Raw genomic sequence first — 12,511 nt, 5'->3', positions numbered from 1 at the left:
ATCCAGAGCATACTTGTTCCATAGGCATCGGTATCAGTCTGGTAGAAGGAAGACTGAAATGTAGCCGACTTCTTTATAGTACCACAAAACAAACGTAATTGAGCGGTCTGTCTAATGGCGCCCTGTCTGCTTTGTTGATCGGTCCTCGGTTGCACCCCTTGTACGCGCGTGTCGCTGTCCTCCGCCAATACCTATCTCCAGGGCGTCTGACCGGCGGTGGGCGAGTTGGGGTGTGTCTGCGAGCGAGCGAGAGAGAGGGAGGGAGCGTGCGTTTCAGATAGCTTGGACACCACACGACTCAAGTGAGAATAAAATGCTGCAAAATCAGAAATTGACACGACTCGGGCTCTGGCAATAATCTGACACTTGTTTGTTCGCCCATACGAAGAGACAGCCTGGAACCATGAAGAAACACCAGAGCCCGGCAAAACAACCACCAGCTGAAGTCACCATACCAGACAACGAGGTTACTGTGCAACAACTGAACGAGCTTCTGTCGAATGGCAGTGGATTTTACAGTTTACCAACACAACATTTCAACGAGGTCTTCCCCAGAATATACGTTGGTAACGCGTAAGTCATTTTGTCTGTAATCAAATTCAAATATGGGTTTCTCTGTATTTTTCCCTCCAAACAGCCTGTATGTCCATCAGATGACATGAACAGGTATGCTACTTTATCGTAATACAGGACCAGGATCTATGTTCAGTCACGACGAAGACAACATTTGGTTTTGAAATGTTGTCGTGTCCTTCCTGTTATTTTTGTTTTCAAAATAACAACCCTGAGCCTCATTGTCTGCCAAAACAAGTACGCTACCTATTTCAATATTTCACCCGAGACAGCCTGCACCTGTACTCCTCAATGAAAAGTGTTTCAGGATATTTATAGACACGATTGACTATAGTTAAGTATAATAGCAGTATTATTAGTGTAGTCTTATACATCGATAGACAATTTTCAAATATAGTCTATGATTTGGAATACATGGGCATTTGTGTTCTGGTTTCGAAAAGAAAAGACAAATACACGCGCGAGACAGAATTGATGCTCCCGCACGCTGATGCTTGAATCTGAAGGGCGATGCAAAGAGCTATTTTTCCTCAATGAAACGACTCCAATATGTCATTATCTGAGCCATCTTCTCTCATCCGTTTCATTCAGCGCCACCCATTCTTTTAGGCTACAGTATCACGATTTACGGAGGACGAGATATGACGTGAGTACGCCCATAAATCAATTGAGTAAAATAATCAGAACCACATGTGCAAGGTTCATCAGTGATAAGTTGCAGCCTGGTGGCGATTGATTACATTGTTTGGATCTTGAGAAATACCGACTAAATGAGGAATTTCCTACATTAATATGTAGTAAAAGCTGTTACTGTTCATTCTCCACGTGTTAGTTTTGTTAAACAATACAAACACGAATGAAAATAGAACAACTTAAGACAAATCAATTGAAATTAATATATTTATATTGATTGGTGTAAGTCACTTTTATTGTGTTTTAATAGAAGGAACACAGGACACAACCCAAATATTACTTAAACTCTGAAACACACACACACATGCACTCACGCACACACACAATTAAAGGAGTCTAGTGGGCTAAGGCAAACTGTCCTATGGTATTCCCCTAACCCATATATCTGAGGTGGTTGACTGGGTACTATAGGCTATGCAATGAACATGCCGACTCACCAGAATTTACGGTCCACATTCCGGTAAGGTCAGTTCTTGGTATTGCTGCACTGTATGCTGATAGTGTGGGAGAGGTGTGGTTTGCATGTAAAGAGGTTTATTTCATAAACATATTCATCACTTCAAGCCTTAATGCAAATTGAACTTACTGTAACATTGGTGAGTTGACCAAGTGACAAGAACCCACTTTGCCGATGTGATGATTAAAGTATCTAATTTTCGTTCATCCCAGAAGCAGATGTGCATTACAGTATAATACCATATCGCACAGACTGTAGACTACCTGCCTAGAGTATTTCCCATATAAGGAGCCATGAACAGGAAGTGTTTCTGCCTAATCCATCACTTGGCTCCAGACAAAGCTAAGAGATGTGTACAGTGGTGAGCTGGACAGAAAGCAAGCACATTACCTCTGTGCTACAACAAAATCAATTTGAATATGCCACTCCTCTGAGCCAAGTCTAAGACTGTTGCTGTTGACTCTCCTTCGGCTCTGCTCTGTTTGCCGTCATTGGGAGTTCATGTTCTCTAGGCAGCTGCTTGTTGTTGAAAATGAGAAACGCGAAATACTCCAGGTTTCTGTTATAGTGTTTGTCTGATGGAGAACATTGATCCACATCGAGCTCCAGTATTTCCTGCTGGGAAATATCAGCTAAGATATTTTGCACCATATTGTGCATGGCGTCTCACAGAAGGTGATGTCAGAGCAGAGTGAGATGGGAGGTATGGATTCACTATTGATCAAGCTCTGCACGCTAATCTGACCACTCTCTTCTCCACTGGGACCAGAAGAAGGAGCTATGGCGGTTCAGATCCAGCGTAGCCCTTGTTCAGTATTGTCCTGATGTATGAAACTACTGTCTGTCCACAACAAATCGGTTAATTTGCGCCCATATGCTACAAATTGTCATTGAACATATAGGACAGGAACACAAAGACCTAGATAAAACCAGAATGGGCTTTCCAATGGCCTGCGTATCAATGCTGTATATGGAAAGGTTCCTAGGAACACCTCAGCCAATGCAAGGACAGAAAACAAACATCAGCAGATATTAGCACTGCTGAAGTTTGTTTTCTGTGTATATATATAGCAAAAAAAGCAGCACCTTCAATGAAATTAAATGTTGATGGAATCTATGATGTAAGCCGTGCTAAAATGCTTTTATCAAAGAACAGGCCTGCATCTAAAAGCGCTCTTTTACGGCGGAAGTCACTTCCCCAGTCATTAGGGCTTGTTTTTCCAGCGGACGTACAGTACAGTATGGCTCTGCTAAGCGCTGGCTAGACCTGTGGTTGACTGCACACTTTGGCTCTTTGTGGGGCTGGCATTAATAATGTATGGCAGGGGACTGCAGAGATCACAGCAAGGAGAGGAGGACAGGACAGGTAAGAAGGGAGCGAGTTCAACCTCAATTCTGACACACATACATACACACAAACACCTACACACACACACACACACACACAACTACACAAACACACTAACACCCATACTTTGTGGGTGGGTGGGTGTTGGCAAGCGCATAACAAGCAAACCGACTCACACGCTGACGTGTTTTCCCTGTACACGCTGAATGAGTCTCAGACCATGGCGACAGACCTGCGTAGTCACACAGTCAGCAACATATTCGTGCACACATGCTCGAAGTGACACCTAACACAGTGAGTCATTGTCATTGCAGGAGAAATATGACTGCAATCTGCTGTGGCTGACAGGTCGGAGAATCACAGGGGGGCAGAGAGAGACCGAGAGAGAGAGAGAGAGAAAAAGAGAGAGAGAGGAGAGACAAGTGTGTGTGTGTATGTGTGAGAGAGTGTGAGTTATGGGTGTCTGTGAGCTAATGTGAGACCAGAGCCCGTCGCTCCATCACCTCAGCAGCCTTTGCCCCAGAGGCAGTCAGACACAGACAGATGGGCAGCCTCATCGTGCTGTCGTAAAGCAAAATGGTGGCAGACTTCATCTTTATTAGTCAGCCGGCGTGGGCGGAGTGCCCCCCCCCCCCCCCCCCCCCCCCCTTCATCCTCCCTGGAGACCCTGACTGGGTCAGTCAGCCTGGCCTCTGGAGTCTGAGATGGCCTGCACGGCACCATGGGATATCTCACATAACTCGTGCCCTCCTTGACCTCAAGCCACTGTGCACTACATGGCTATGGACATCGAGTGGTTGTAACGATACGTGTATGTTAGTACTCTTGGGTAGGTCAAACGAAGAGGGGGAGGATCTGATTGATTCTTTCTGGGAAGTTGAGATGAGGATGTAGGCGATGTGCTGGAGTGGAGTGTAATGGTGGTTTGATACAGTGCTCTGTATAAGTCAACAGGAGTCGACTGTATCTGGAGAGAGAGTGGAGCTCTTGTTCTCTCTTCCCTCTGCCCCCACTCTGTCTGGCCCTCACATGCTGTACATCTCTCACTGTCTAATCCCCTTAGATAAAAAACACATTCTTAGCTTCTCATAGGATCCTATTCTTTTACAATCCTTGTTACTTTCTCCCCTCACATCTCTCCGCCCTCTCGCCCCTCCCCCCCCTTGTTATCCGAGCCCTATTTCGGGCATCAAGCAGGACACCCGTGGCTCTCCTTCAGGTCCCCTGGCTGCCAGCCAACCGTCTCCTTGTGTCTGTTTCTGCTTTGAATCCTGCCCTGTCCCCTTTGGGCCACGCCGGCACGGCCAGGCATCTCCTCTTGTCTAGATGCAGTTCCACTATTTATCCCCATCATCTCTGTCATCCTCCAACCAGGCATGGCAGAGCCAGGCCAAGCTGCCAGAGAAAGTGGCCTGGGCTTGAAGGGCGAGTGTTGGGGGAGGGGGTTGGATTGGGTTTAAAGATTTTAAAGCACAAAAAACGAATTGTCCTGGCAGATTGGAAGATGGGGAGTTAAAGCTATGGGCTCTGAAAAGACAATGTAAAGGTCTTCCAGGGTTCTGGTGGGCACAGTGTCAGCTGGAAAACTTGTGTCTCCTGGTCTTGTTCCAAGTCACGGGGGTTTTTCTCAAACCTGCGGTCGCTAGACCTCTTTTTGGAGCACCTTATTGAAAATAATGGTTTCTTGTCAAAATACCAACTTTTTCCGTCGTCCCATCGACTTTACTTTTCCACACTACAAGCGTGCACCTGCAGGTGTACAGCATTGCGATTCATATCAACATTGATGTATTTTAACACAGGGTCCACAGAGTGTTGTTCTGTGCATCTGACAATAAAAGACTTGAACTTGTATCCCTGGTTAATGTGTTCTGCTCGGTGTGCATCCACAGGTTTGTAGCCCAGAATGTGATGCGCCTGCAGAAACTCGGGGTGACGCACATCCTGAACTCGGCGGAGGGCAACTCCTTCATGCACGTCAACACCAGCGCAGGGTTCTATTCCGGCACGGGCATCACCTACCACGGCATCAAGGCCAACGACACGGAACAGTTCAACCTCTGCGCCTTCTTCGAGGAGGGGGCGGACTTCATCGAGAAGGCCCTGGCGCACAATAACGGAAAAGGTGAGTCGGACGTCTCCCTGTGACGAGGGTTCAGAGGTCAAACTTGACCCAAAGTTTCAGAGGGGACACAACGTGTGCCGACTTTGAATCCAGCCGAGTGACGAGTCTTGGGTCCAGTTCCCCTAATGATAAATTCAAGGGCCATTAATTGAACGATTTGAATGATCATGCAGAGTAACTGGAACTAACTCGAGTGGAATGGACGAGCGATTTCGATTTTCCTTGCAGTCAGTATTTATTTGGTCACTCTGATTTGCAGTGTTAGAAAAGGACCGTGTGATCCTGTGTTGGTACACATAGTGGTCATGAAAGACGGCGCGACAACACGGAGGGTATTTAAACATTAAAAAGCTCCTTTTCTGACTCACAAAAAACAAGGGTGTGCCGGAGAGAGCATGCTCCTTCAGGGAGCAAGACACGAGACATGCTTTAGTGATGCAATCGCTGTGTCATCGTTCTTCCGGCTGAACGGCAAACAGGAAGAGTTAGACCTGAATATGGCAGCGTCTCAGGCTAAATCCGACTCACTCCTGAGCCCTGCTCCACATTCCTCTGTCAGATCTCCGTCAGGTCTCTTGTCAGAACGTTGCCTCAGATAGACACCGGTTCAAATCAGACACGTCCCAACGTTGGCTTTGGAAGGGACTGAACTTCTAAAGGCTTTTTTTTTATTTGCGACAATTCATGTTCAGCGTATGGGCTAAATGAACAGGACGGTTTCAAGTGACTAAAGGGAGAAATCAAGGAGGAGAAAAAAACTTTTTCCACCTTTTGCCAAAACATCATAACTCATCACAAGCCTCCAGACAGCACCCCCACCCCTCTCCCCACCCCCGCAGAATAACAACACTGGTCCATCTCCTCGGCCCAGCACGAGGGACCCTCCTCCCAAAACTCCCTCCTAGTGTTGACACACCCAGGGGATGCGTTTAATTGGTGCCTTGAACTCTATGTTTTATGGCATGGATTTAATGTCATCTTTGACACTGAGGAGCAATTATAAAGCATCTTAATTCCCAGCCAATTTGGCCGCGACGGCCCGGCTCCGCGGTAAATCAGCAACAATGTCTACAGCAGGCAACAGGGAGGACACTAATCTTTCCAGAGAAGCGGCTGGCGCTGCATCACCGCCCTCACAGTGTGCTGTATCCTCCTGTAACACGTCAACAAGCTGCCCGTGACATTTCAGGACCCCCTCCTCCAGAGCGGTGGAAAAGGTCATGAGTCGGGGGCTGAGAGAAGGGATGGGTAGGGGAGGGACAGAGAGAGAGAATAAAGGAGGAGAGGAGGAATGAGGAGATAAAGACGGAGTGAGTGGGGGAGTGTATGGATGTGTGTGAGGGTGTGGGTGTGCGTGGATGGGTGTGTGGATGTGTGAGAGGGTGTGTGTGTGTGGGTGTGTGAGTGAGAGGGTGTGTGTGTGAGGGTGTGTGGGTGTGTGAGTGAGAGGGTGTGTGTGGGTGTGTGTGTGAGAGGGTGTGAGGGTGTGTGTGGATGAGTGAGAGGGGATGTGAATGTGTCTGACTGATGTGTGGGAGGAGAGGGAGCTGCAGTCTGGGAGGATCTACCAGGAAGATCCAGTCGGCTCTGCATCGATCTGCAGGAGGACGCTTGGTGATTGGGTATTGAAGAGGTCACCTCGATGGCAGAGATACAGTCCCTGAACTGAACATAGCAGAGAGAGGAGAGGAGAAGTGGATAGGGGAGGAAGAGGGGAGGGGAGCAGAGAGGGGAAAGGGAGGAGGATGAGAGGGAAAAGGAAGAAGAGGAGAGGAGGGAAGGAGAGGCAGAGGAGAGTAGTAGAAAAGGAAAAGAAAGGAGGGAGGAGGAGGAGGAGTGTGGGGGTGGATAGGAGTAATGGGGAGAGGAGTGGCATCGGGTTTCAAGCTTGCTGCAGAGTCGGCAGATCTGACCTGAGAGTGAACGGATCGCCTCCACGGTGAGAAGTTGGCAACACGAAAGTCTCCTGGGGCATGTTCAGGTCCATAATGAATGTATGAGTAAGACAGGTTAGGGTTGGGGTTAGACACACACACACACACGGTACATAAACAATGTTGGAGAGCTCACACACTCACAAGGAGACATGTCTCACAGCACGTGCGCACACACGCGCGCCTCTAAAAGTAGGGCGTTGTTTAGGCGCAGTGTAGATGGTTTGACATTGCCTTGTCTGTCGTAGAGGTCATTCAGGCCTTTGATTTGCATCTCGTGGCTGGGGAGATGCTTCGCTAGGCAGGTTTGGACTGAGCATATGTTCCACAGCCCTCCCTCCCTCCCTCCCTACTGGAATCCATCCCTCCTTCCCTCTCCTTCAGTCTCCTCCCTAAGACCCCAGAAATGTAAAATGGCTTCCTTCGTTGAAGACCACGAATGACTTCAAAGTCGGAAGCAGGGCAGTCGAATCTTACCACCTCTACTTGTAAGTCGGGAACAAAGAAAGACAGGAGCTACGGTAGGAACCTTCTACTGGGAAGAAATGAGACTCTGCCTTAGTTCTGTCTTCATCTTTGCCCAACAGGGAAGGTGTACGTCCACTGTCGAGAAGGCTACAGCCGCTCCCCGACCATGGTCATCGCTTACCTCATGCTGCGCCACAGAATGTCCGCCAGGCAGGCGGTCGCCACGGTGAGGCACAAGAGAGAGATTGGCCCCAACATCGGCTTCCTGCGCCAGCTGTGCCAACTCAACGAGAAGCTGGCGAAGGAGGGCAAGCTGAACGGAGAGGTTGGCAAGTTAAAGACCAAATGAGAAGGATTGAGAGAGACACAAATCCTTCTTCCATTCTGCCTTTACAGGTCTCAGCTGCCCCCCCGGAAGAGCCAACAACACTTGACCGACCCGAACCAGCATATACTCAGACACGCCACACCACTGCAACACACACTCGCACATCACACACACATTTACAAGTTAAAAACACTCACAGTCTCACACTTCTATATCTCTCCTCTTCTTCCTGTGCCACACACACACACACCCCTACACACATCTGTCACGCTGCCATCCTCATTCTCACCATCGCTTTTCCCTGCAGATCTGTGAGGGTACATCTGCCTGATATCCGGCTGCTCTCACACTGAAGGAGAGGTTAGGCAAGGAGAGACTGGAGCCTTCTCCAAACACGGTTCAATGCTCCCCTCTCATTCCTGTTCTATCTCCCTGTCTCCTCAGTCCACACAGGCAGACATCTGACTGTACCCCTAAACCCCGAACACTACCCCAAAGTGTCTGTGTTGACCTGAGATGTAAAGCATTCCCTTAACCACACATGTAGTTTACTTTCACACGCTTCCCTTTTTGGAGCAAAGATGTTGACAATGTGGTTTAAATCCTAGATTATAGCACAACTATCGTTTCCCAGTAGATTGTAACCATTCCATAGTTTCCCACTGCCCTGCAGTCTCTGCCCTGCACCTCAGAGTGTCTGAGGTGACAAATAATGTCATAGCATAAAAGGACACCTTTCCCTGCTCTTCCTGGGAGTGTGGGATATTCCGAGACGTAGACATTAGGAGGAGGCAGTACACAGGAGGTAGTGTAGGGATATCAAAGCATCATGGTGATTCCTGTAAAAGATGCTGCCAAATTTTATATGAAGAAAGAAGATTAAACATTCCATGAAGAGAGAGAATACCCCCCTTTGAGTTTTGACACTTCAGGCCTCGATGACCCACACACCCCTGCAGACATACACTGAATGAATCCAGTATAGTATACTTGTGCCCGTGTGTGCACACTCGTCCATCCCAATCCACCCTAACTCAACGCAGTCTTTCTCATTTCCTCAGCCCACAAAACCTCCTCCCCTTTTCTAGCGGATCAAGTGCATTTACACGGGAATCTCCCCATTCACAAAGACGCACTTGTCAGACAGTTATCCACTGCCAAACACCCGTGACACCCAACGTCGTTCCAACTGTCCAACAACGTCACAGTCGTTTGTCTTAGGCCTGTTCATGTCCACTGCCTTGTTCCTGTATGTACTAACATCCGACAGCATCTGGCTTAGTACACAGACGCAGGGTTGAATGACAAGGATTTTCTGTTTGTCTGTAATAGTACATTGCAGTATATGTCAATATGTCAATCATCCCACTATGTTTATGATATATCAACAAGAATGCCCAAGACATGACAATGTATGTATTATATGTTACATAGACACATGATACTATAATAGCTAGTAGTCCAGTCTGTATTATGGTAGGCCTCGGATTGGACTTCATTTAGTGTAGGTAAAAAGTTGGCGCTGTAAAGGACTCGCGCTTTTGTGTTGAAACCGACGGGCTCGCTCGACTTCAACGCATAAAGGATGTTCGCCCCTCAAACATTCATACGAGGTGTTAACCCTTCTGATGCTCCCCGGGTCTCACTTCATGTTCAAACTGAGCCGCCAGCCCTAACATCAGCCAGCCCTCGCCAGTCACACTAACGAGGAGAGGGGAGAGAGTCCATCACTCACCGTAGATCCCCTTAGATTCCACCGCGTGCACTAAAGAGGGCGCTAGTGCGCGTAGCTCGCGCGGCTCATCCCACGAGTCAGTTCTCGTAGCGCTCACGCTACGACGCCCGAGGGCTCGTCTGCGTCCGAGACCAAGCCGGCTCCGCTTCTCCCAATAGAGGAGAAGACTGACACAAGAAACTAGGTTACATCGTGACATACAACACTATCTATTCCTCTTTCCGTGTCTATATACATATGAATATATACATGTACTGTATATACATATTTAAGTGTTGACATATATGAATGTAACAGCAATGTGTCTATAATGTGTAGGTATCGTAAGTACATGTGTTAGTCCTTATGTATCATTCTGTAAGTAGATATTATACACCATTGCTAACTTTTACACTCGGCAAACAGCTTTTCATGTCAACATCACCGTCCACCCTCGTCTTTCCTTCCCAGCTGCTGGTGCTGTGTAGTGCATCAGGGATGGTACGGCTTTCATGTGTTTGTTTTGACCTTAGTTTTCAGGAGAACTCGAAATATTGTAGTATGCACAGAATAGGGTTTGGATTGTAGATGTATTGTGAGTAGAATGTATTGATTCTGTGAGTCACAGCAGGTGGAAAAGGATTGTCCACTTTCACCGTTATTCTGTGTTCTCTGCACACCAGTCATAATCCCATCACCCCTCCCCAACCGCCTGTCACCAGCCCACAGAAGGCAGTCCTTTGAAGAGTCAATCTGAGAATGAAAGGATAATCTGAACCTATCATTAAACATTCCTGTGTAATCCCAAAATCTAGGATTTGAATAACCCTCGAACTAACAACTTTAGTCACAGAGGAAAAACTCAGTACCATGCCACAAACCAACAACTGCGCGAAGAATATCTGCTCTGCAACCTACTGTTCAATAGGTCTTTTTAAACGTTTTTAAACTGGCTTTGTGACTCCACACACTGGTTTGTTTTGCTCCAATATTTGTGTCAAATGTAGGAGTGATTATCCTACCGAAACACAAAAAGCAACAACTGAATTTTAAGATTTACAGTTCATTTGTATGAATAATACCTTCCAAACGGTCCAAGATGAGGGTATTTCTTTTAAAGCATTAACTGCCTACAGTTACACCCATAGAAGTGGTTCACAGGGAACTTTGTTAGTACCTGAGTTCCACAAATAAGGTTACTTTCAATTAACACAAGTGATCAGGAAGTGAAGGATCATGGGACCGAGTTGTTGAGCACCATCATCTGTACACTCACCCTTTCATTTGTTGAGAAATACTGCCACCTGCTGGTTTCATGATTCCAGTGGCCTGCACAAATTATTCAATTATTTCATGGCTATTTTGAGTCCTTGTTAGATACATTTTCTGCAGTACTTGATACACATTGTCAGTATTGTGAACCAATAACTGTGCATAAGGCAGGACTATGTTGTTCTTTGGAATGTCATTTGATTGGTTATCCAAAGGATACGTTGTACTAAGGTTTAAACACATTATCTTGTGGTTATGTTTTTGGTATGTGCTGTATTGTCAAGAATGTCAATTGTGACCTTCCTGTAGTGTGTAATGCTATATACTGGGTAAGTTACATGCACTGTGGCTATTGTGGATAATATGACGCAATGATGACAGTTACTAGATATTTTCATCAGGCCACTAGTAATATACGCTGCAACACATTCTTTTGTTTGTTTGTTTTGGACAAGGACATTGAATGTTGGGTAAGACTTGTGTGCATCAGATGACCCAACTGTATGGAGTAACTGTCCATTCTGCTAGTGCTTTCTTTGCCGTGCCAATGAATGCTGCTCTTGTTATTATTCTTGTACAACCCTCAGAAACGTAGAGGCCTCCCACATAGGCCTCTTTCACATAACTACCCATATGGACCCTTGTCAGCTGTCACCGACGGGATGTCAAACACGTTCCCATGACGACCGTGCCACCTCTGTTTAGGCACTAGCGGGAGATATAGCACAAATGACTCCACTGCCTACCCATCCACCTGTCAACGTCATCACCTGACGTTCTCTCAACGTTCCATTTATGTTGTATTGATGTCACTGAGGATGCACCTGTTACGTGTTGTTACGCTGCACTGAAGGGGCTGGGTTTTCATCCAGTGGGGTCATCCAGTGGGGTCATCCAGTGGGTCATCCAGTGGGGTCATCCAGTGGGGTCATCCAGTGAGGTCATCCAGTGGGGTCATCCAGTGAGGTCATCCAGTGGGGTCATCCAGTGGGGTCATCCAGTGGGGTCATCCAGTGGGGTCATCCAGTGAGGTCATCCAGTGGGGTCATCCAGTGAGGTCATCCAGTGGGGTCATCCAGTGGGGTCCTTTCTCACGACAGTGTTTAGCGGGGCACTGCTAGGAAAGGGGGAGAAGGAAGACTAGTCGTGACAGGAATGATACAGCATCCCACCTAAAGCCTTACACTGAAGATGGATTGGATCTATTTTTGATTTGTGTATTCACTTCACACTCTAGGTGGGACTGCACCTCTCAGGAGGTGACACTGTTTGTGGAAGTGCACTTGATTTTAAACTTGCAATGTTATTTTTCTTACCTTTGGAAAGTTGTTTATTTCTTATGTTATACAATAAATGGCTAAAGATGTTAACCTGAGCTGGGAAAGAGCGTGCTTACTGTCCGGTACGTTAGTGGTTATGTTGATGTATTATTCAGACACAGACAGACTTTCTTTTGACGTAACAAAGACACAGTTAAATCACCCCATCAATCACCTGTAAACGTAGTAGCTCATTTTAATATGGTCATTATTGCGATATCCCACAATGTTTCCTGAGGAGATCCAGTCATGAGAAGGGCTCATATTTTTATATAAGTGT

General features: G+C 46.9%; 1 protein-coding gene and 1 long non-coding RNA gene across 3 annotated transcripts; both read left to right on the top strand.

The window, feature by feature from the left end:
* The first annotated feature begins 298 nt into the window (after positions 1–298).
* On the top strand, positions 299–9,179 carry dusp3a (dual specificity phosphatase 3a). Of its 2 annotated transcripts, XM_067244421.1 has the most exons (4): positions 299–573; positions 4,964–5,196; positions 7,718–7,824; positions 7,995–9,179. In XM_067244421.1, exons 1-4 carry the CDS (start codon positions 404–406, stop codon positions 8,277–8,279), a joined length of 795 nt encoding a protein of 264 aa, XP_067100522.1. In that variant the 5' UTR covers positions 299–403; the 3' UTR covers positions 8,280–9,179. The 2 variants fall into 2 exon arrangements, with proteins under 2 accessions (XP_067100522.1, XP_067100523.1); XM_067244422.1 differs by having other exon boundaries at positions 7,718–8,133.
* A 7-nt stretch (positions 9,180–9,186) lies between these two features.
* LOC136950229 (uncharacterized) lies at positions 9,187–12,282 on the top strand. The gene is made up of 2 exons (XR_010877478.1): positions 9,187–11,788; positions 11,970–12,282. It is a non-coding gene; the product is annotated as an uncharacterized lncRNA (long non-coding RNA).
* The last annotated feature ends 229 nt before the right edge of the window (positions 12,283–12,511 follow it).

Source organism: Osmerus mordax, chromosome 10 (genome assembly GCF_038355195.1).
Source record: "Osmerus mordax isolate fOsmMor3 chromosome 10, fOsmMor3.pri, whole genome shotgun sequence".
NCBI lineage: Eukaryota > Metazoa > Chordata > Actinopteri > Osmeriformes > Osmeridae > Osmerus > Osmerus mordax.
This window is presented reverse-complemented; position numbering and strand designations above follow the sequence as displayed.

Bases quoted from the DNA above. Each gene is read 5' to 3' on its own strand.
- dusp3a (XM_067244421.1), top strand. From the start codon at position 404: ATGAAGAAACACCAGAGCCCGGCAAAACAACCACCAGCTGAAGTCACC. The intron at 574-4,963 runs GTAAGTCATTTT...GTGCATCCACAG, and splicing joins AGAATATACGTTGGTAACGC to GTTTGTAGCCCAGAATGTGA. The intron at 5,197-7,717 runs GTGAGTCGGACG...TTTGCCCAACAG, and splicing joins GGCGCACAATAACGGAAAAG to GGAAGGTGTACGTCCACTGT.